The following is a 24,076-nucleotide window of genomic DNA, read 5'->3' as shown; positions in this document are numbered from 1 at the left end:
TTCCAATATTTTTTTGTTGTTTTTTTACCCCCTGTGGTTTTCTATTGGAATTTTGCAGTAAAGATCTAACAGATCGGATGTTCATGTTGTTTTTAATTCTGTCTTTATGCTTAAAAACAACCTCAAAATGTCATCAGGATGTGTGAACATTTTGTACCCCTGCAGCTCTGCAGCAGTTACAACTCACACAATACTGAGATCCATCTGGCTCTGGTCCAGTTGATGGTGGGATCTGTTCGCATCCTCGTGTGGAGTTCACCACATCAACGCCACACAAACCACCCATCATTCAATCAAGGATGTAGAGCTCATGGTCAGGAAATGACCTCCGTGCATGTGAACGGATAATTCAAGAGCTGATGTCAGAGCGGTCAAATTGCGTTTGCCAGATTTGAGTGAAACAAACACCAGTGTTACCAAATTCAAGAACATTTGTAATTCACTCTTCTTTTCCTCAGATCTCGTGACCCCGCATTTGATTAAGCAAGTATAGGCAATAGATGGACAGATTATTCTTTTTCTAGAAAATGATGTCAAGTATTCCTCTAATATTTAACGGCAACACTTAGGGCAGGAAAAAGAAAAAAAGACACTGCATGTGCACAAGCGATTTGTTGACGCAATAGGACAAACTAAACTTCCCTCCTCACATCTACAGCTGAACCTCTTAGTTTCAACATATATTGATGCCTTTTATGTGCTTTGTCTTAACTAATAAAATGATTTGGCCTCCGGATTGGTCCCATGCTGGGCCACATAAACATTAACTGACCTTAAGAGCAACAGTATGTAAGCAAAGCCAACCTGTCCCTCGGCACGCCAAACACTGGATTAATGGATGTCACCGTCAGGTAAAGACAGTAATAGGATAAAGCTCAAGCGGAATGAGCACAAATAGACTTGATCAGGTCGGGTTTCCTGGCGACTTCCATCCCGGCAGAGCACTTTGTTTACGTCTGTATGTGGAGAGGCATCTTCGGTCCTCAGCTGGTAAGTTGCTTCAGATCTGTTGGGTCTTTTTCTTTTATTCCTTTCATTAGTGATCACTCTTAGTTTGTCAAACATTAGTTGATGTTTTGTTAGCCTTGTATCTGTGTCTTTTTTATTTTTTATTTAACCTTTATTTAACCAGGAAGATCCCATTGAGATTAAAAACCTCTTTTCCAAGGGAGACCTGGCGAAGATAGGCAGCAGCAATTACAACACATAGTTACACAGAGTTACAAATGACAGATAAAACACCAACAGATAAAATACAATTAAAATACATTTTTTAAAAAGCAAGCAAATCACAAAAAAAGGTACATGTAATGGAGTCGGCCTCAAGTATTTTCAATTTAGATTGAGAGTACTCAAAGAAATTAACCCTGTTAGCCTCCAGTCATTTTGTAATGTGTTCCAGGCTGAAGGAGCAGAATAAACAAAGGCTCTTTTACCCAGTTCAGTACGGGCAAAAGGAACAGAAAGTAACAGGTAGTCTTGTGAACGGAACGAGTAAGAACCAGGACTTCCCTGTACAATCAAGGAGCAGATGTAAGAAGGCAGCAGACCAAGCATTGCCTTATATATAAAATTATAGCAATGACTGAGCCTTCAGGGCCAGAGAAGACCATCCAACCCGAGAGTAGAACTCACAGTGATGTGTCAATGGTTTACAATTTCAAATGAACCTCAGGGAAGCAGAATATGCAGTATCAATCGTATGAAGACATTCAGCAGAAGCATTCACAAAATATCTCCATAATCTAGTACTGGTAAAAAGGTAGCAGCAACAAGTCGGTTCTTGCTTCTTGCTCTGCTTAATGGCCTTAAGCAGAGTAGATTCAAAGCAATAAATAATTGTGTCATCAGCATAGAAATGTAAATTAGCATCTGTCAAATTTAGAACCAAGTCATTGATATAAATAATAAATAAAAGTGGGCCTAAAACAGAGCCTTGTGGCACCCCCTTGTGGACAGTAAGAAAATCAGAACACAGGCCATAGTGTTTGATGCACTGAGTCCTATTGCTGAGGTAATTGGTGAACCAGTTGAACGCTCCGAGAGTCCAGAGTGCAAGAGTCTACGTTTTAAAATATCACGGTCAACATGGTCTCAGGTACTTTACAATCTGATTTAGTGCCCTGTTGCCAATGATTTATTATTATTATTATTATTATTATTATTATTATTATTATTATTATTATTTGAATGTATATATTTTGCACTAGTTTGACCATTTTTAACATTATGTCTCAGTACTAAAATGTACTTAAAAAACAAAGGCTATGTATGCAGCTGCAAGGATATATTAAAACAGCTTTTATAAGCAGCTTAAACCCATGAGGAAATAAGTCAAGTGGGTAGATCCCCATTTACTTTAAATCCCTGCTGGACGCTGACTTGCATAAATCCTGGCATGGCTGATCCGGAGCGGGGCCTCCAGTAAAGGGCAGGCAGGTAAGATGCGAGGGGGAACCCAACTCATGTAGACTAAATTCAGAAACTTGAGGATTTTAATTTTTCTTGTAAAGTGATTTTGTGATCTGATTGGTCCTGGTCTCCTGGCACACCAGATGGCTCAGGAGCCCACAAGTTGGAAAGTTTCCCAGCAAAGGTGAACCCCGTGACGTGATTTAATAAGCGGTCTCGTTCTGCGGCGGCTCTCTTTCTGGGATGGGTCACACTTAAAAACAAAAGCCAGCTAGATAAATGTGAAGACACATGAGAAGGACGGCTTCTTTTAAATGTGCAGCATCGACTTAATTATAATTCAGGCCATAAACTTTGTTTGTCAGAAGTAAATGTGTGTGTAATTCAAAGTTTCCCAAGCACTTTGATTTTGATCAAAGCTCTGCTTGTAGTAGTGTGACTGCAAGCTCTACGTACACATCTAAAGACTTCAATGAGATTGATTTTTTTTTTTTGCCTTTAAAGCAAAAACCAATAGCTTTTAGGCTTCCACTTATTTGATTTCCAAGTGGGACTGATCGCTGTAGTTTTGTGCGTACATGTGTAGCACCACCAAGTGCTGGACCTTTGTATAACCACCCACGTTCTCTCTGATGCATGTTCAAAAAAATGTGCACACATTTAATTAAGAATATGCCTCAAATGTAAATTCTTTGATTTTTATTAAACTTGTGAAGTTGATATTGTGATTTAGGATCTGTCTCTATACAAATACGATTCTGCATCACTGCGTCACTGTCGTACTTAACCCCTGGAGGACACCTGTCATATCCTTTTAGACATTTCTTCCATCAAACACTGCAACAGGGCTGCAGAATGAAGCTCCTCCTGGGTTTGGTGCTGTCTGTGGCGACACTGAGTGTCCTCAACTCCGCTCTGGCGGACCAAACCGAAGAGGTCTCTGAGGACACGTTGAAAGGTGAGCTGGAAAACCCAAATCTTCCCCCGTCACAGCTTTTCCACATTAGGCAGGACTATTCTGATCGTTTCAGTCACTCATGTTTAGTCCAACTGACCTCAGCTTCAAAAAAAAGTTATAAATAAAATGAAAATGTAAATGATTTTATAATCTCATAGTAGAACACAGAAAAGACATCAAATGTTGAAAGTGAGACAGATACATATATTGAATTTGATAGCAGCAGCACATCTTAAACTGGGAGGAACAGACGGTTGGAAAGCTAACTGGCACAAATCAAAATCACCTGATGGAACATGTTGCAGCTAATTAAGTTAATCAGATCAGTGACAGGCCTGGAAATAAAAAAAAATCAATAGGCGGAATCTCTTAGAAGAAAAGATGGACAAAGGTTTACGACTTGAGAAAGAAATTAGTCAACAAATAGTGAAACAGTTTCAGAATAACATTCCTCTGGGGAAAAGACTATGTCATCATCTACAGATCATAATATCATTAGGGGACTCAGAGAGTTAAGAGAAACATGTACAAAAGGACAAAATCAGTTTTAAATGCCAGTGATCTTTGAGCCCTCAGGTGTTAAAAACAGTCATGATTCTGTGAATGAAATCAATTAAAAAGGCTCAGGAACACTTCCTGACATCTGGATGCAGTTCCCTCCGTTTCAGCTTAAAGTTCAAATAAGCCAAATGTCCAAATGTGAAAATAGTCTGGAAGCACTGCTGTTTTTTCTGGGCCAACGCTGAAATGCATAAACTAATATTCTTGTTTTTGTTTTATTTTATTATTGTGGATAAAATAAATTGAATTATATATTTATGGATTTCCATTTTACAGTGTCTTCACCTTTCTGGAATAGGAGTTATAAATCTTGTGAAATGTTCATATTTGCTCACTTTGTATTTTCAGAATTGTCTGAAAGCGGTGAGAAACTGGTGGATGAGGAGATTAGGAGGGCCTTGTATGGGGTGAAACAGATGAGGGAGGTGTTGTGGAGGAATGAGCAAAAGCACGAGCACCTCATGAAATCTTTGAAACACAGCAGTGACAAGAAGAAGGTAAGACAAACCCAGACTCCCCTGAGCTAGGGGAAAAGAGAATTAAACATATTTTCACATATGTTCACCGTTTCCATTTCCAGGGCGCAGCCCAACTGGCCAAGGAGGTGACGGAGAAGCTGGTGGAGGCAGAGGAGCAGTGCAAAGACTCCCTGCAGTCTGAGTGGGAGGAGTGCAGACCCTGCCTGGAAGATGCATGCAAGACCTTTTATACCACCACGTGCCGCAGGGGCTTTGCTGCTTTCCATGCCAAGGTATGAAAACTCTCATAACAGGGTTTCCACAAATGTGAATATCCTTTTGTCAGGTTGAAACCCTCTCACAATAATGCAGAGCATGATATACAATAATATGATGATGACACATTTAGGAAAGCCAACATTTATAAACATATTTTTATTCACAGGCCTATTTGTCCAGTTATAAACACTGAGTACCTACTATATTTTTTTCTAAGTTTTTCTGCTTGAATAATTGTTTGCCAAAAAAGGTGCAACTATCGAAATATTCAAAGTCACTCAATGTAGAAATTCCATATATGACCACACGGTGGCCAACAGATCTTCTGTGTTGACAAAAGAGATGGTCCAGCACATGTTTTATTACCAATTTGTCCCATTAGAGGTGCAATGTTATACATCTTCCCTCTGTGGCTGAACGAGAACATTCTTGTAATATGCTGCCCCCATGTGGGAAGAGATGGTATTGCTATACAGAAGTTTGGACCTTCAGTTGCAGACAAGTTATAAACATACCCATCTGATTCTTCAAATAAGGTTATTTTATGAATGACCTTTGGTTTGGAAAATGTAGTTTTTTAATCATGTTAGTTTTGCTTTGTTATAGCTGAACATTTTCATGGCTATTTTAGAATATCACAGTGGCCACTTTTTGTATCTATTTGTGTTTTGCATCATTTTTTTTACATTTTAATACCTGTTCCGGTCTTTTTGTCATTTTGTTTCACGTTTGCAGCATTTGGCATCTCTTGCAGCCATTATGCTCTTTTTTTGGTTATTTTTCATCTTTTCAACATCCAATTTTGGGCTTTTTTCCTCTCTCTTTTCTATAATTACAGCATAGTGTTTCTATGACAACATGTGTGCCCCATTGACTCCTTAACTTTTGGTCCCAGGGTTAAATAGTCAGAAACTGATCCATTTTAATACCCATTCTGGTCTTTTTGTCATTTTGTGTCACGTTTGCATCATTTGGCATCTCTTGCAGCCAATATGCTCTTTTTTTGGTTATTTTTCATCTTTTCAACATCCAATTTTGGGCTTTTTTCCTCTCTCTTTTCTATATTTACAGTGTTTCTATGACAACATGTGTGCCCCATTGACTTTGACTTTTGGTCCCAGGGTTAAATAGTCAGAAACTGATCCATACCCGTAGTAATCATGCTGTGGCCCTGATGTGTGAAATCACAATAGATGACAGCAAGCTACAATAACCTCTATAACTTTGGTTTACTGTAGGTGGGAAACTTCTTCCAGAGAGTGTCCAGGCGCTTTGGGTCTAGTAAGAGACCCGCGGAAAAAGGGGACATCTTGGTGAACCAAGACCCTGACGACTCAGAAGACAAAGATGTTGTCCAAATTGAGGATTCCTTCAACCGTGTGATGAGCAAGGTGGGCACCGTGGTGAACTGCAGCGTGACGCTGGTCTCCAGGATTAGCAGCAGGCTGGACAAAGTTCTCCAGAGAGCCTTCCTGAACAACACAGACGTCCTGACGGAAGACGCCGTCCTCGAACCTTTCTATCCTGGCCGAGACTCGGGCTTCCTGCAGGGCGTGGGCCTGGAGGAGGTGCTGGAATCCTTCTTTGACTTCGGCAAAAGTGTGGTGGAGGAATTTGGAGCTGTGGTCACCCAGGTGTTTGATGACCTCCAGCAGGCAGTGGAAGAGGAGAAAAAGAAAGGTAGTACAGTCCTCACTGACGATCCACTTTGGATGAATGAGTCGACAAAAAGAAAGAAGTGTGTGGGATGAGTGAGTTTATTCTAAGAGCAATCTATACACTATTTAACATCAAAGGACATGCTCAGGAAATACTGGGTTAATGCAGTTATACTCTTAAACGAGGCATATTAAGATCTTTTTTTTATGTAACTTTGACCAAAAAATCTGTAACATGTTTTGGTCAAAGTTCCAGAGACACCCTTTTCAAGATGGTTTTACTCTCTCTTCACTGCTGCTCACTTAAGGGGGTGGAATCAGCCTTTCATCTCGACTCCACCCCTCTCTTCTGCATGTTGTACATCATTTGAAATTGGTGTTACAGCCTTATACTACCCACTTCAGCATGAATGCAGCATGCTGTGAAATTGAATGAATGAAAAAATGCAGAGCCTGCATAATTCTAACCTGAGCTGGGTCTGTGATGTCACAGAACCTGCAAATAAAAATAAAAAAAGACCTCAAGAGGATTAAAAGGTTCGAAATGGATCCCGAAATAACATATTTGAGGTTCAGGATGCTCAAAACTAAGTGACAGAGAGTTGTGTTATGTCGGCAATTTTTATTTTCCAGTTAGACACCCAAATATACAGCGTCAACACATTTATAAAAAGCCCTGTATTTTTATAATGTGGCCCCTTTAGAACCAGCAGGATTAACCTTTTTAGAGCACTGTTTTACGTTAATAAATGATACTACTATTACCATTCTTGGTGCAAATTTTGACTGAGATTTTTTCTTTCTTTCTTTTTTTCTTTTAACCAGAGAGGGAAAGGTTCCCTAGTCTTTTGCAGAACAGGAAGTTGTGCAAAGACCTCCGCAAGCAGACATCAGAGTGTTGGCAACTTCAGAGCAAGTGTGAGGCCTGCCAAGGAGCCCTGCTCACAGGTGACGCACCACCACCTCGTGTTGAGTTCAGCCCACACGCCTCGGGACGCTGCAGCTCACCTTGTCTGTGTCTCCAGAGTGTCCCAGTGTCCGGGAGCTGCACGTGGAGCTGGATGAGGTTTCCCAGCTGCTGGACGTCTCCAGAGAGCAATACGAGGAGATCTTGTCTATCGTCCAACGCCACACCGATGAAACGGTGAACTGGCTCGGCGACATGGCAGCAGAGTTCAGCTGGGTGGCGAAGGCCGTGAACAACGGCAGCACTCCGCTGAACATCTTCCACATCACCATGGTGAGCAGGGACTGGCAGAGGGGAGGGAGAGGACGGACAAGGAACGGGGAGGACAGTTTGATGAGATCCCAAATGTATCCTATCTGTGAGGAAAGTAAGCAAAGTGGGAGAAAATACAGATTTGGAAATGCTTGTACCCCACCTTTCACCCAAAGAGTTAATCTAGGCTCCAGCAGACCCTCAATAGGAAAAAGTGGGTATAGATACTAGATTCAATTAAAGCTGCAAGCAGCGATTAACGGGCCCTCACACGTACAATTTTCAACAATAAAGGTCAAGGACTCAAAACCATGTCCAATGACACCACCCATGACTCTTTATGTCAAACCATTCAGAAGTTATTGCAGAAAGTAGGATCTATCAAATATGGACCAATCAGATGAAGGGGGGCGTGCTTTTTGCCATCTATCGTTGCCACGGTAACGCTTTTGACTGAGAAAAGTAATGCCCATCGTCGCAGGATGGAGACGCACATTTTGATATAACACACATGGGTGCACGTTACAGTTCGGGCCGCATTAATGGCCGGAGAAATGGCATAAATTGTGCCAAAATTACACGATTAATTCAAAATGGCTGACTTCCTGTTCGGTTTCGGCCATGGCGCCAAGAGACTTTTCTTTAAGTTGCGACATGATACAGGTGTGTACCGATTTTCATGCATGTACGTCAAACCGTATTGTGGGGCTTGAGGCACAAAGTTTTCTAGGGGGCGCTGTTGAGCCATTAGGCCACGCCCATTAATGCAAACCATTAAATATCAAATCTTCGCCAGGCCTGGCTTGCGTGCAAAATTTGGTGACTTTTGGGGCACGTTTAGGGGGGCAAAAAGGCCCTCATTTCGTCGGAAAAATAAAAACGCGAAAAATAAAAAAAACTAGAACATCTACAGATACAATAAGGCCTTCGCACTGTCAGTGCTCGGGCCCTAATAAAAAAAGGTCTAATTCTTATTGCCAGGAGTGTTTGGTGTATGATATGCATCCTTCCACTCTCCAGGTGGCACCAGAGAGCCATGAAAAGGAGAACATGGCCACCACTGACACCAAGGTGGAGGTTAATGTCCTGAACTCTGCCCCCATCATCCTCACCGTTCCCGGGGAGCTGGAGATGCACGACCCAGCTTTCATCCAGTACGTGGCCCAGGAGGCCTTGGAAATGTACAAGGAGATGGTCAGGTGAGACTATTACTGCGTCAAGTCTTTGCAGGGTACACATCTCATACCACAAGGTCCATTTCCTTCATCAAAGACGTGTTTGTTGCTATGGGAAGAGTTTAATGCAAACTACATGTAACTTTCCTTAATCAACAGAAATAATGCATCCTGTTTTTTATTTGCAGGACTGAAGATGAGTGAATCGACGGCATCTTTACCTTCAGCACTTTATTTTTGAGCAGAAGTAGGTTGTAGATATCATGTAGTAGAAATCATGTTGATGAAATACAAGTACACTGCAGGTATAATTACTGCCATGGATTGAAGCTACTAAGAAGTGATAGTACTTCTCATCTGTTAAATGGTGTAAATAAATAAAAAGTGGACAAGCTGTCGCCAGAGTGAAACATGACAGTGTTGTCTGAACTTTCCAGAGATTCCAGGGACATTTTTCTCAAAAACATGAAAACTCACCAAGAAAACTTCCGCTTGATATTTTTATTTTGCTCTGTACAAAATCATATTAGTTACCATCCTCATTAATTTTATTACTTTTATCCCACTAGTTTGAGTCCTCATTTTCAGGAACAATTGCTTATTTGAATGACCCACAAAAAAAAAAAAAAAAGTTCACATCTTTCATTCTGTTTCATTATTTCTCACAAACAAACATTAGTGTGTGTAATGGATGTGGAAGTACCGCTCAGAATTTGTTATTGAACTTAAAAATTTTGAATATCTCTAAAAGCACCAAAGCCCTACCAGAAACTGGTGGGAGGGAATAACCAGGAAACCATCGAGGGGAGACACAAACCCCAATACCGTTTAAGATGTTTCGGCAGTGGACAATTTCTGTATGAATGCATTTAGAAATGTTTAAAAATGACCCACACTAGAACTAAAAACACTGCAGGATTGTTTAGCAATAACCTGGTATCATTTTACCAAAAAGAAGAAAAAAAAGGTTACAGCGTCATATGTGATGTAAATCTCAGTCTCGTACCATGGATCAAGGGGTTATAAAGCCACTCTGGTAATACCACTTCTGACCACATGGGGGCCTACAGCCTGGCCGTGCTGAAAACAGAGCCAAAGAAACAATACTGAGTCAATGAGTGGGGAAGGTCTGGATGGTCTCGTAATATCACTCTGTCCCACGAGAGGTGCCCTTCACTCCATCTTACGCTGCGTTTAAGTCCAAAGTCGACAATACAACTTCTGACACACTTGCTTTCGAAAGATAAATACATTCCCACAGGAAGATGATGTCTGCCTGAGTTGCCCTCAAACAGCAGAAGAATGTACTGAAGACCTATTTGATGTGTCAACACCATGACAGAGGAAAAATAGAACACAAGTTAAGTAAATATCAAAGTCCAGTATCTACTGGAGAGCCAGCGTCTCTATTCCTAAATATCTCCTCAATTAATTATGAAATGATAAAGGCACAATGTAATGTTGGTCTACACCAGTGATTCTCAACTGGGTCCGTTTTCAGTGGGTCAGATAATAAAGGTAGGCTACATACTAAATATTTGACTCTTTTTGGAACTACTTTTTAGTTGTTTTCAAGTTTGTGCATAAAATCACAGCTAATTCTATGCAACTTGAGGATTAAACTGCACCATTGTTACATGAAACAAATTTGAGAGGTCGAAAATCTCCCTCGATTTGGGTCAAAGCTCATCATTTACGGGTGATGTTGGGTCCCGAAGCCGGACCAGTTGAGAACCACTAGTCTATACAATCAATTTACAACCAATGGAGACTGAAGACTGAAAATGAAACAGTTGAACAATCAAAACCTCAAGCGTGTGCACCACCGGGTTCAGGTGACGTTATCTCACTAGCATTGTTCTACATGGGAGTTTTTGAGCTGAAATCCAGTCCAATTGAGTGGCTGCTCTATTGCACTTTTCCTAGACGGAGGTAATTTTTTCCCACAGTTCCGCGTGCATTCGAACGCACCACCGCAGCAGGGGCGGACACATGAGCGGGTTCTCAATATGTGTACTTGTCTGTACTCGTGAAACAGACGCAGCTTAAGTACTGCTCCAAGTCAAAATCTGCATCGAGAAGTACGGTCCAAATCCCAGGCAGTGCTGTTCCACCACCCGTTTGATCCAGGATGCATCCAGGGGAGATTTGTGTAGACTTCCGACTGCATTGCCCATGAAAAACCCGACGTAATGACAAGGAAAAAAAAAAAAGAAAAAAAAAATGAATTTACAACCCTGGTTTAGTCTAACTGAACGAAGTTTTAAGATGTTACCGTACAGGAATATAGCTTTTCTCACTTCATATTTGTGGTTAAATCATCAGGATAGCCTAATTTTTTATTTCCTCCGACATTTTCTTTTTGCTTCCACTGAACTTTATAACACGGCAGAAGTACAAAAGCGTATTACCCATTAAAAATATCACATAAAGTAACGGTTAAAAACACTTTTGCCAGACAAGTCCATGGTCCATTCTGAGTCTGGTTTATGTTTTCAAGTACACAGATACATTGTTGCTCCAATTGAGTTGTACTTGCTAAATACGAACTACCAAGCTCACAAGTCCAAACCTGCAATTGAGAAACGGACACGAACTTTCCTGCAATGTGCTTCCGCCATGTGGTCAGAAGTGGTATGGCTACACAAGGTAACTTTAACTGCTTAAATATGAATGATAGAAAAGGAAATTTTAGTCTTTTTTAATAATCTGAACCGTGGACCAAAAAAGATTTCTCGCAGCTGAAATGTTTTTTTCTTACTAGACATTTATAAAAATGTTAATTAAAAAAAACTGCTGTAAATCATCAAAATACGCTTTCATAATTCCAAGTCCCAGTTTTAAAAACAAAAAAGGTAAAAGCAAAATAAACTGATGTAAAATTAGCCATTCAAGTGTGTTAAAAAAAAAAAAACATACAAGAAATGTCTTTCTCTATTGTCCACCTGATCACACCTGCCACAAATACATCTTTTTATACATACTGTATGTACAGTACATTTACTCTACTACTCTCGGTACATTCTTGCATCCTTACAGCAGACCTTTTTCATTTACATCTCTTCCAAGCTTTTAGGTCAAAGCTTCACAGTCGCAGCACATACTCCACGATTCAACCACAGTTATTGGTCACTTTAAAAAAAAAACATCCTTACCAACCTACATGTTCACATCAATCTCTTGCACATACAAAAGTTCCGGGCACAAATATTAAAAGAGTTGTATAAATGAAAATAAAAAGTGGGGGAATTTATTTATATTAAAAAAAAAAACAAAAAAAACAAAACCCCCCCCAAACCCCTCTGCATCTGAATGTACTCATTCATTTGAAATCCCCCTGGTTTAGATCACAGTGTTGTGGCCGGCCCACGTGGATTATTCGGATCAGCAGAGTTCCCAGAGCATAAGACACCCATTTCCACGCTTCATTTTCAGGTTTGCCAGTGTCACTGCAGACTAGTTTGTAAGAAAAACCCTTTCCTTGCAGCCTTGTTGAACTTGTGTCGCGTGACCTCCAACGATGTACCTCAGTCGCGCGGACTACAGATTGTCTCCAGGCTGGTACTGTGGCTCTGTGGCTGTGAAGTAGTCTTCCAGGAAGGACTGGATGTATTCAAAGGTCGGCCTCTCGTCTGGCTCCTTCTTCCAGCACTGCATCATCATCTCATTGAGAGACTCGGGGCAGCCTTGGGGGCACGGCATTCGGTAACCTCGTTCCACCTGCTCAAGCACCTCTCGGTTCACCATACCTGGACAAACAAACAGAAAATAATAGAGAAATATATAAATAAGTTCCATTCGATTGGCTGGGTTCAGTAGCTCTCCTCAGTAACTGGCCCCTTAATTTCATCCAATTAAGACAAAGAATCCTGGAATGAGTCGGTGTACTCCAGTATAATAGTATTAGTATTACAGAAGCCAGTTTTAAGGTGGAGAATGCTGGAATGTGTTAACTTCTGATTTTACATTATTTTTACATTCTGATATTACATTTTTACATTAGTTTAATGACAAACCAGCAAGGCTACTTAGTGAGAGGAGCCTGACAAAAACAATTTGGACAGGAAATTGGAACAGAGGTGTTGGCTGATATACAGGACTGTCTCAGAAAATTAGAATATTGTGATAAAGTTCTTTATTTTCGGTAATGCAATTAAAAAAAAACAAAAATGTCATACATTCTGGATTCATTACAAATAAACTGAAATATTGCAAGCCTTTTATTATTTTAATATTGCTGATTATGGCTTACAGTTTAAGATTAAGATTCCATGAATATTCAAATTTTTTGAGATTTTGAGTTTTCTTAAGCTGTAAGCCATGATCAGCAATATTAAAATAATAAAAGGCTTGCAATATTTCAGTTGATTTGTAATGAATCCAGAATGTATGACATTTTTGGTTTTTTAATTGCATTACAGAAAATCACAATATTCTAATTTTCTGAGACAGTCCTGAAATAGTATTAGTATTACAGAAGCCAGTTTTAAGGTGGAGCATGCTGGAAATTGTGTTAACTTCTGATTTTACATTATTTTTACATTCTGATATTACATTTTACATTAGTTTAATGACACACAGCTGCATTAACAACCAACAAGGCTACTTAGTGAGAGGAGCCTGACAAAAACAATTTGGACAGGAAATTGGAACAGAGATGTTGGCTGATATATAACGCTCACATGAATAATCACTGCCCTCGACGGGTCAGTGCAGATTCATCGGACCAGATTTCAAGAGGAAACTACAGAAGGTTTTAAAGTCAAGAAAATCAGTTTTTTGATAAGAAAGTAACTGCTGCCTGAAAATGTGGAAAACACTGATGTCACCGGCTGACAGTAGGAGAAAACATCAACGTTAACTACTGCGTTGCAGAAAAGATAATCCCACAAAACCCTTAACTGCTTAGCTGGATGTCGGGTTGCCATTTCTTCTCCAACAAGCTGCAACTCATAGCGAGTAATTACACCGTTAGATGTGAAAAAGGAGATACCAAAGTATTGGAACAGAAGAGATCAGGTAATATAAGCCCGTTTGGCACCAGTGACGCCGACTTCAAATAGAAAAACCAATCAGATCGGCTTCATTTCTGAGACTCCTTTAACTCTACTGGAGAATCAAGAGTCGTGGGTTTCTTCCCAGGAAAGGAATACAGTGATCCTGAACCCAGTGACACGACACAGAAACAGCTCCGTGGGGAGCTCAACTGCAGCTAAAAGAGGTTATGAGTCATCTCTGTGGGAGAGCGGGGATCAGATTATCTCACACTCGGAGAGGCAAGGCCAGAAAGCAGCTGCTGAGACCGGGACACGGCGGCACGGCGGTATGTCGGATGCTGAGACGTTTGCGTGATTTATTCCTGCATTTGAAAGTCTGAGCTCTAATTAAACGCATGTTTGATGCCTGAGTGCACACAGCTATTTGTGTACATCCAAATTAAAAAAAAAGAACAAAAAACCAAATGCGATTCCATGCAGGTGCTTGGTATACCTGCTAAAGGCTTTATAATTGATTACTATGACTATAATATGACTACAGAACTGAAACGCTGCACGTCTGAGGTGAATTAATGACACTGAAACCACAAAAACATCTACTCAGATGTTCAAGTCAACCACATCAGGCTGCGTTTTGAGCAGGTGGAACCTGTCAAAGACCTGCTGCAGTCCTTCTCTGCTCCAGCAGGGGGCAGACATGAGGTGTCACACTCAAGTTACTGAACACCAGCATTGACCTACACCGTTTAAATCCATCCCTGATCCACGTGTGCGCGAGAAATGAAAAGATTTGTGTGACAGATGATGAAAATAGCATGTTAGAATGCTCCCGAGGCGACTGAATGGTTTACGATGGTCTGGTTTTACACATGTTCAGTGATGCGTCATCCTTACCTGGGTACGGTACTCTGCCCTTTGTCACCAGCTCTGTCAGCAGTATACCGAACGACCAAACGTCCGATTTGATAGTAAAGCGGCCGTATAACGCAGCTTCAGGGGCGGTCCACTTGATGGGGAATTTAGCACCTGGGAAGAAAGAGTTATAAAAAGAGAAAAGCTATGAAACCAGTTTGGGTTTACAGCCATCAGTTGATTCCATCATTAACGATCAGCTTTGTTCAGTTAATAGTTACAACATGAAGATGTCAAAGGGAGTCTGTGGACGTGAAAACACATTCTTTAACGAATTTGACGGTTAAATAAACCGTTTTCCTCAATGCAAGCTCGAGTAAAGATCTGTTTCTTTTTTTACTCGTGACAAAATATAAGAAAAACATTTCAAAAAGAAAACAACAACCAGAAACCCCATTTTAGTATGTTTTCTGAATGCCGTTTTGTAAAATGCTGCGCTTCTCTCAGGAACTGTGGCTGCTATGAAATGTGTTTTTTACATTTCTTTTTTTAATGCCATGTTGTTTTCTTTTGTAAACAGCATTTACTGAAATTTTTTTTTTTTCCTCCTGAAAAGCCACAGGTCGAGTAGCACGGCAACTTCCATCGCTGAGGTTTAGAGTTTAACCCGCGTTAAACCCACGTGTGAAGTAAAACAGTCACTTGACCTCATAAATCCGATTCCAGTCATTTACGGCTGCAGCTGCGGTTTTGCCTAAATTCAAATGCTGATACAGGAAACAAAGGTATAGGTTGTTTCTTTGATACACGCAAACCCCGATTTAGGCTTAAGACCAACAATAAATAAATAAATACTTTATTCATTACTCATCAGGATCATTCCACAGAGTGGAAACATACATGTGCGAGCAGACAGAAATGATTATTAATTCCTGACTGGATAAGGCATGATGGAAGTAGATTGCAAACGTCCTGTTCTTCTACTGGGGCGGTTCAGCAGGAGCACTAACGTTCCCGCATCACCTTCTCCAGGTCAGACATTAGTCACTGAGCTCTCTGCTCTCTGTCAACATTCATGTGCTTCCAAAAGGTGTTTAAATTCTTGCTGCTGCCGAGTGGTGATCGCTGTAATTTACAACTCCAGCTATATTTCTCTCCCTGGACAGTCTGCTCACCGCCCTGCCCTCAGGGAGGAGGCAACGATCCATCTGCATCAGAACCTCCCGCTACCTTCTCCCCCTCAGCCAGTCATGAACAATAGCAAATCACTTTGATGCAGCACAGCCGCTCTGTGAGCCTGATACTTTTTTGCACAAGTAAATATTTTAACACTTAGTATATTTATTTTATTTACCATAACTAGCATGCCCTCCTAATTATTTATTTATTTTTTAGCATTATTTTATGTTAAGTTTGCACCATTACATCAAAGCAACGTCCTAATCTGTGATCCTGTTTCACTGATGATGGCGATAAACTTATTCTGATTCTGTCGATCTGTTCCCAAGATTGAGATAAAATCATCAGCGCCTTTTAATGTAGACGAGATTCAGTAGATGTCCTTCATAGAGAATACATTACAGAGAACAAAGAATATTGTTTGTTTGATGTGAAATTAAATGTGCACGGAAATACATGCATTTAATGTAAGCCGTGTAGGGTTACATACTTTCGGTTTTCAGTTGTTAAAACTGCAGATGAGCTTAAACTATTCTGCAACACTACAATCTAGTTCAATTCTGAGTTTAGCTGCAGACGGAACTAGAAATGCGTTGAACAGGAGCGAAGTTAGCCCTGGAGGTCAAGCTGGGGTCCAGAAGCAGAAATGGGCGTTAACTCATCTGCCTGAGCAAACCCTCACACGCTCAGACCAACAAACTTCCCCGGCTGCACCAGGTGCCACACAGACCTTGTCGAGCGGTGTACTCGTTGTCCTCGATGAGCCGCGCCAGGCCGAAGTCGGCGATCTTGCAGACCAGGTTATCGGCCACCAGGATGTTGGCAGCTCTCAGGTCTCGGTGGATGTAGTTCATCCTCTCGATGAAGGCCATGCCGTCTGCGATCTAAGGACAGACAAGGAGGGAGGATGAGCTCAACTTCAAAGAATAGCGACGTCAGGATGGAAAGATAACTGATCTCATCTCTGAGCTGGATTTAAATGCAGACTGAACGCTGCGGAAATCAGAACAATTAGACAAATCTTAAAACACAACTATCAAGCTCCGTCTCGCTCTGTCTGTCAACTCCCTGTGAGGCGTCTCCGCTTTCAGTCGGTGTCAGACTGATTTCCAGACACTTTTCCCCTCTGCCGAGTAGAGGGACGAGTGAGCTGGGAAAGCTGAATTAAGAGCAGATGACAGTAGGTGACCCAACTCACGAGCTTCTCTGGTGAAAAGTGTTGACTCAAGGGCCGTTAAGTGGTGGAGAACGAGGGGAGACACTCAGGACCGAGGAAAGGTGGAGATGTTTAACAACTATGCCAGTAGGGCTGGGCGATATATCGAGATTTTAATATATATCGATATATTTTCAAACGTGATATGGTACGAGACAATATCGTTTATATCGTTAAAAAAAAAAAAAAAAAATAATAATAATTTTGATATAGCTTATTTTGTGACAAATTGACTTAAATGTTTTATTTGAGATTTGCACAAATGTTTTGTTATTTGCACAACTATCAACCTCAGTTGAAAACTCTGCCTGTTACTGTCTACACTGTATTAATTGTACAGTGTATTTTAATTTAATTGTTATGCAGGAAAGGGATATTTGTTTTGTTTTATTTTATTCAAGAAGCATTTTTATTCTATATATGCAGGCAGTTTATTTTTATTTCATTTGTTTTATACATTTTGATATTGTGCAGACCTCTGTTAATAAAGGTACCTGTGTGACATTTGGCACAAGGCTTTGTATTAAAACTGACTGTTTTTTTAAGGGTTTGCCTCAGAAAAAAATGAAGCTAACAGAGATGCTATGCTATAATGCTTTGGGGGAAACCCCAATTATGGCACAGAAAAAATATCGAGATATATATCGAGTATCGCCATTCAGCTAGAAAATATTGAGATATGACTTTTGGTCCATATCGCCCAGCCCTATATGCCAGCCCTATGGGGAACAAACAGTATTTGCCTTACACACGGCTCTTAAAACGCCCCGCATGGATTTTTCCTTGTTGGGCTGTAGACGGATGAAAAGCCTCCCCCTCAGCTGGGGATAGAGAGCAGCTGGGGGAGGTAAGAGAGGGAGCTGCTGCACCTGCGTTGGGTGTTAGACGCTGTGTTTTCAGCCTACCTGTGAGGCCATGTCCACCAGCTGCGGCAGCTTCAGGTATCTCCCATCTCCCTCCTTCAAAAAGTCCAGCAAACTACCTGTCAAAGTTTAACAAGACAACCGTCAAGCTGGTTCAATACGCCTGTCTGCAGTGCATGAAGGGCAAACAAAAGAAAAGGAGAAGTAAGGCATCAGGGCAACATATAAACATCACAGACGCTAAAAAGGAAACAAAACACAGGCAGGCAATGTGACTGTTAACAAAGATCACGGTGACACCTTTTGTCTTTTTTCCCCTTCTCAGGTTTCATGTTAGTTTCTGAGGCTCATGGATTTATTTTTAATTTGCAAATGACTCAAACCTTATAGAAAGAGTTAAATATTCTCAAATTTAATGCTGAAACTGAAATTTTAGGTTTTTTGAAACACGTGCTGATTTAAAGGACATAAAAAGTTGTGGCTCAACCTGCAGCCACCTGGCGAACTGTTAACAGGAGCTGCAAACAAAAAGAGCAAAGTTCACCACTTGTGTGTGCACCGCTCTCTCTGGCAATATAGAAGCTGGTTCTGCATGTTTTTGTGGATAAAGCAGCAGCTGTCTCCCGGTGAAAACATTTAAGAAACCCTGAACTGTTGACCAGGTGAAATCCGATATTAGGATTCAAAACACAACTACACCTGACAAGCAGTAAGACCGATAACTTAGCTTTGAAACCCGACGACTGGTCTTTAAAAAAAAGTGTAGTTTAGAGAAGACATGATGCTACACAGAGGTAAACCTTCTGTAATGTTTAGATGATGTGTAAATAATCAAAGTTAATATTGATTTAAGTTTTTCAGAGAATTTGAACTATTTTGGGGAAAAATTGTCATATTCTGGTTATATATAATTGTATATATTATCAAGTTCCCATTTATGTTAAATTTATGGCGCCCTGACCAAGGTGAATAAATGAATAGCCTAAAAATCTTCACCTCACCTGATCCTCGTAGTAACAATCTATTACAGATTGGTGTTTACCAAAACTGTGAACATGCTAACAACTACAAACCAGGACTTTTTCAGCTTTGAAATGACTTCATTATCAGCTAAACTGCTTATTTGGTTTCCAAAAATGGAGGAAAGAATAATGCTTTGAACAACATGCAGCTCTGGTGATTAGAATATACACGTAAAACCAATGACAAATCTATCAGAGTGCAGATCCTCCTGATGGGTGATCATTACCTTTTCCCATGAACTCCGTCACGATGTAGATGGGCTCTTCAGACACCACAGCGTAGAGAGGGACCAGTTTGTCGTGTCGTAGTTTCTTCATGATCTGAGCCTCCTGCAGGAAAGCCTCTGGAGACATGGTGCCCGGCTTCAGGGTCTTGATCGCCACTTTAGTAGTACCGTTCCACGTGCCTGAGCAGAAGCAGAATAAAAGCGAAATCATGGACTCGTTATAACCAGATATGACGCGTGGGCACTATTACTTAGATACACTGTCTTTTTACTAAGAATTGATCATCATTAATGTCAATTTCCAGTCAAAGTCAAGATTTTGTGTTTGCATCTTCTCCAGGGGCTGAGGAATAAAAGTTTTTAGTGGACAGCTGTAGGATTTCCAGAAAACGCTCTGGTTTTAGTTTTTATTTTCCTAAAGCCATTATGGGCTGAAATGCATTTCTGATTAAAAGATATTAATGGGGAAATGAAGCAGACTTTCAAAGTCAAAAAATGACACCAATATGACCCCTCTTTTTGTTTCCTGTCAGCGTTTCCCTTCGTGTGTCGAACATCATGTTCTGCATACTTTTTTTCAGCTTTTGCCTTTGTACGTGTCAACTTAATGGAAAATTATGTTCTGCATAGCTTTTACAAAAAAACTAGAATAAACAAAAACAAAAAAAAAACAGATGTCCTTCCAGAGACAGCCCTCTCCATCTATCCAGGCCTGGGATTGGGCACCAGTAGGGACTGGGAAACGAGGACATGGGAACCTGTCTGGTTCAGTGTCGAAGGGACACCCTGGCCCCGTCTCCGTCCTCTACACCAGTGTCTCCCAACCAGAAATCTCTGGAGGGGTGGGTGCGAAACTTTGTCTGCTTTGAGAAAATGCAGTTGTAAAAATTATATTTGCGAATGAGTCATTCATAAGACATTGTTAGGAATAATTTATGAATGTCTTGAATATTTTTTGTGTTTTTTATACACTGGTGACAAACACGGGAAATTATTTAATTCCTTATTATTATATCATTACTCAACATTTAATCTACTCCGACAGGTCGTTAAAGGAAAAATGTAAAAAAAATGTTGGTCTCATATTAAAAGAGACATCTTTCAGAAATATTTTAATGTCCTTTTATGTCCTTTTGTGCGTGTTTTATACATTGGTGACTTTGGAGGAAAAAAAAGTCATATGTATACAGAGTAAACTAAAGATAGATGTATCAAAAAAACACAATTAATGTTCATTTTTTCAATGAAAGACTATTTTGCTGCTAGTACGTACGGGTCGGGGGGACCGGCTGGTCTTAGACACAAGTAGGGGGGAAACAAGGAAAAAAGGTTGGGAACCACTGCTCTACGCTACAGCCAGCTGCTGAGAGTGTTGTCAGCCACTCTGACTTCTTCTGTAATGCTGCAAGCATCATTCAAAGTCGATTCAAAGTCTTGAAGAGTCCTAAATTCTAGCACCCTGTTGCTGACCACTGCGGCGCTCCCATGGGTACAGTGCAGCTGAGACGAGAAGGAACGTGACAGCTTAAATAATCAGCTACTTCCTGGTGGAGAGCCACTTACTCACGCCCTGCTAGCATACAAAGAGCCCGATCGGGAGATCCGCTGCTTCCGTCACAAGGCTGACCTTCATGAATGAGTCACTGCAAACAACGCTGCACACAAGCTGAGGGGGCAAAGTGCACCAAGGAAAATTATCTAATAACTAAGCACTGCACAGCAAACCTGACTGAAGCCCAAAATCTCACGTCTGAAGAGGAAATGTGTCAGAACACGTGAGCAGATAAGATAAGATTTCCAGTGGCAAGTTGCTGCAGAGCGGGAAAGTATCATGAGCAGGGAGAGACGGAATGGGATTCCTGGGATTGAATTGTGGAGGCATGCAGGTCGAGGCTTGCTGCAGGCCAGACTTAATGAAAGACTGTGCAATGAGAGACGAGAATTGCGGTCGCTCAAAAGCCCCCCCCCCCCCCCCCCCGTATCACATGCAGGCCAGGGAAACGAAGCGTAGGAGGTGACCCTCTGATTACTGAGCTGCGTGTGCTTCAGAGAACAAGCAGCAATCAGGAATCGGCATTCACGTTTGTGGGCCAGTGCGGCGCTTAGATGAGCACTGTTCTCAGTGCGGCCAGGCTGGACTCTCGTAACATAACTCCCCCCACAATCGGCTTCAGCATCATCATGAATATGCATCAGTTATAAATAATTAAAAGAGGATGTTTTGTCTCAGTTTGTAAGCCCTAAAGTTACACGTATCCTTTACTTATTCAGAAGTGTTAGCGGCAGGCAACGGCGCTGCAAAGTGCATTTACGCACACGTGTTACTGACATGGGATCATAGAGCCAAAAAAGGTTGTTGCAAGACATTGAGTAATGTATCCTGCGAGAAGAATCAGAACAACCACCACCAAACGAAGCCCCCACTTCTACTACACCTGCAACAACAGGTTTATGCAAGTTCTACCAACAGGTTTTGGAAATGTCTTCATTCAAGCCGTTCCAGGCGAATGAAGACAGTTATACCTGCAGACTAAAACACCTACTGTACTACAAACCAGCTGCCGTAAATGAACCAACTCCTCTGATCGGTCGACTCAGCAGACACCCCTCACCTTTGTAGAAAAGGATTTACCCCCTGGAGGAGGAGTCATCTGTTTGTCATACAAAATAAATACTGCAACAAACCCACATGAAAAAAGCAATATTTCTAATGACACAATCTAATTTAATTGGGAGGAAGGAAAAGCAGGTATCAGATTATCCACTCCACAGAGCCAAGCACTGGTGACACGGATGATAAGATCTGAAGATGCAGCCAATCATAAGCATAAATTAAACCCTAATCCTTGCAAAAAAACAACAAACTAAAAGCACGTCACTCTTTTGAGTCAAATACTGACTGACTGACAGTTATAGCTTGAGGCAGCGGGGAGGCCAACTCATTTAAAGAAGCCCAAGAGCAAAAACTATAATGGGAAGCAAGTTTTTTGCTAATGTTCCTTTGCAACATTCATTTCCTGACGACCTCTGTCACTAGAGTTCAATTGAAAACGGGGGACGTGCAAAGAAGGAGCGGCCTCTTACCCATCCAGACTTCCCCAAAGCAGCCCTGCCCCAGTTTGACTTCCAGTCGGAGGGAGTCCCGCGGGATTTCCCAGGCGTCTTTAGCGAGTCCCTGAGTCTGCGGCTTCACCGTGGGACACACGGTGGTCAGCTTGTGGCACAGACCATCCGCGTGTTCTGGACAAAGACAAGACAGAAAGGGGGGGGAAAAAAAACAAACCAGAAGAGTTAACCTCATAGATCAACAGCGTACTATGCAGACAAAACAGACAGGAAGCATTTAATCTGGTTGCAAACTATTTAACAATAATATATTCTTGAGAAATCTCATTAGAACGATGAACTGTGGGCAACTCCTTCAATGAAAGGCCAGGAGATGATGGTGCTCTGAACCATCTTGTGAAATGTCCCGTTTAAACTGTTGCACACAGGATGTAATAAAGAGCAGAATTGTTATATATAACGATGGACACAATCTTCTGTTTGACTCACTGACATCTGCCTGGAGAGCAAACATGACATTTAGTGGGATATGAAGGTGTGCAGAGCTTTAAATCTATTTTTCATCAATTGTGTCTAAGACAGGGAATTAAGTGTCTTTAAATGAAGCGGGAAGAGTCAAAAAATACTGACCGCAATTTAAATTGTGGTACAAAAGGCCTTGTGGTTCGTCCTGCATGGATTTGCCAGTGTGGCGCTTAGATGATATATGAGGGATTAGTTGGTGTTTTTGACTAAAATCTGTTTTATTAGTATCATACGGATTAAAGCAAACATGTATTATTTATTTATTTTGGTTTATGGATCTTTCATAATTTCTTAGCTGTGACTGTGTCAATGACAGACCTGCCTGGCTTTTTGTTTAAAGAAAAAAGGCTCCGTAATACACATACATTTTAAATACATACGTGAGCAACAGATCTGCAGCTGAATTATGCATTTTTTTCCCCTGTGGGCATTAAATCTTCCACTTGAAGGGTCTTATGTAAAAGGCCATCAGAACACATTTCTGAGTGACAATTGCAAAAACATCTGTCCAGATGACTCTGCCACGGATTACAGAACATATGACAAAAAAAAACGAACAAACAAAAAACAGCCCACTTGCTTCCACGCAGACCTTCTGTCCAACTGTTCAACAACCTGCATGAGAGGGAGACACAGTGGGCTGCGTACCTGTGTAGTGCTTCACCAGCTTCTGTAGTGTTTCAAACTGGGCGCGTGTGGTGATGTAATAGCCGCCGTTGTCCAGCTTGCGGATCTTGTAGTGTTTGACGTTGTCTCCCTTTAAGTCATCCCAGTCACGTATGGACAGAGAGTAAGCACCTGTGACACCAAGTGAAAGAAAGTTAGAGGTTGCTCAGTAACAGGGAAAAAGACAACTACCAGGATAAAAACCGTGACATCACAGCAGCAGCTCTGAGAGTCACAACAGTGCAGTGCAAGCGTAAGACCAAAAGTTCTCCAAGTTTTCCAAGTTGAAACTTCAGTACAGACAAATAACAATGATGGGTAAATGGGAATGAAAGAAAATGTTTTTTTTTGTTACATTAATGGTTGATTGGGACAAATCTGAACTGACTAGTTTAGAAACTGTGTCCTGAAGATCATGGTCTGGGAAACAAATCTGACTTCCTCGTGGTCTGAATTAGCCAGAGAGCGGAAATATAGGCATTTGCTGGGCTCTTCCTCTGTCCTCGTGTGTTTTTCTCTCCTTTTGGGAGGAGCTAAACCGTGAGAAAGATGCGAATGAGAGAAGCAAGAGGGGAGGCAAACCCTGTGTCTATTTTTACAACATGTTACAGTGTGGTAATCTGTCACTCAGCTGAGATGAAAGTGCACCAACAGTCTCAAACTGACATTTCTGACTAAACCTTTCACCTACAAAATAGTACACAAATAAATGTTGTAATAAATAAATCAACGTCTAATGATCG

General features: G+C 41.1%; 2 protein-coding genes across 3 annotated transcripts in view; one reads left to right on the top strand and one right to left on the bottom strand.

The window, feature by feature from the left end:
• Positions 1-871: 871 nt before the first annotated feature.
• Positions 872-9,158, top strand: clul1 (clusterin-like 1 (retinal)). Of its 2 annotated transcripts, none has more exons than XM_061732564.1 (9): positions 872-990; positions 3,231-3,370; positions 4,280-4,428; positions 4,512-4,682; positions 5,907-6,348; positions 7,152-7,274; positions 7,352-7,566; positions 8,566-8,744; positions 8,909-9,158. In XM_061732564.1, the coding sequence occupies exons 2-9, from the start codon at positions 3,268-3,270 to the stop codon at positions 8,922-8,924; spliced, it is 1,398 nt and encodes a 465-aa protein (XP_061588548.1). In that variant the 5' UTR covers positions 872-990; positions 3,231-3,267; the 3' UTR covers positions 8,925-9,158. The 2 variants fall into 2 exon arrangements, with proteins under 2 accessions (XP_061588548.1, XP_061588547.1); XM_061732563.1 differs by having other exon boundaries at positions 943-990; positions 3,259-3,370.
• A 48-nt stretch (positions 9,159-9,206) lies between these two features.
• The window catches only part of yes1 (YES proto-oncogene 1, Src family tyrosine kinase), a 36,848-nt gene continuing 21,978 nt past the window's right edge, over positions 9,207-24,076 (bottom strand). Inside the window, exons 6-12 of the mRNA XM_061732562.1 lie at positions 23,316-23,465; positions 22,161-22,316; positions 19,077-19,256; positions 17,870-17,946; positions 16,479-16,632; positions 14,612-14,743; positions 9,207-12,469 (exon numbers count right to left, since the gene is read on the bottom strand). Coding sequence (XP_061588546.1) covers positions 12,261-12,469; positions 14,612-14,743; positions 16,479-16,632; positions 17,870-17,946; positions 19,077-19,256; positions 22,161-22,316; positions 23,316-23,465 — 1,058 coding nt within the window. The 3' untranslated portion in view covers positions 9,207-12,260. The remainder of the gene's footprint in view (positions 12,470-14,611; positions 14,744-16,478; positions 16,633-17,869; positions 17,947-19,076; positions 19,257-22,160; positions 22,317-23,315; positions 23,466-24,076) is intronic.

The sequence above is a fragment of the Cololabis saira genome, chromosome 10, assembly GCF_033807715.1.
Source record: "Cololabis saira isolate AMF1-May2022 chromosome 10, fColSai1.1, whole genome shotgun sequence".
Taxonomy (NCBI): domain Eukaryota; kingdom Metazoa; phylum Chordata; class Actinopteri; order Beloniformes; family Belonidae; genus Cololabis; species Cololabis saira.
Note: the sequence above shows the minus strand (reverse complement) of the source record. Positions and strands in the feature narration are given on the sequence as shown.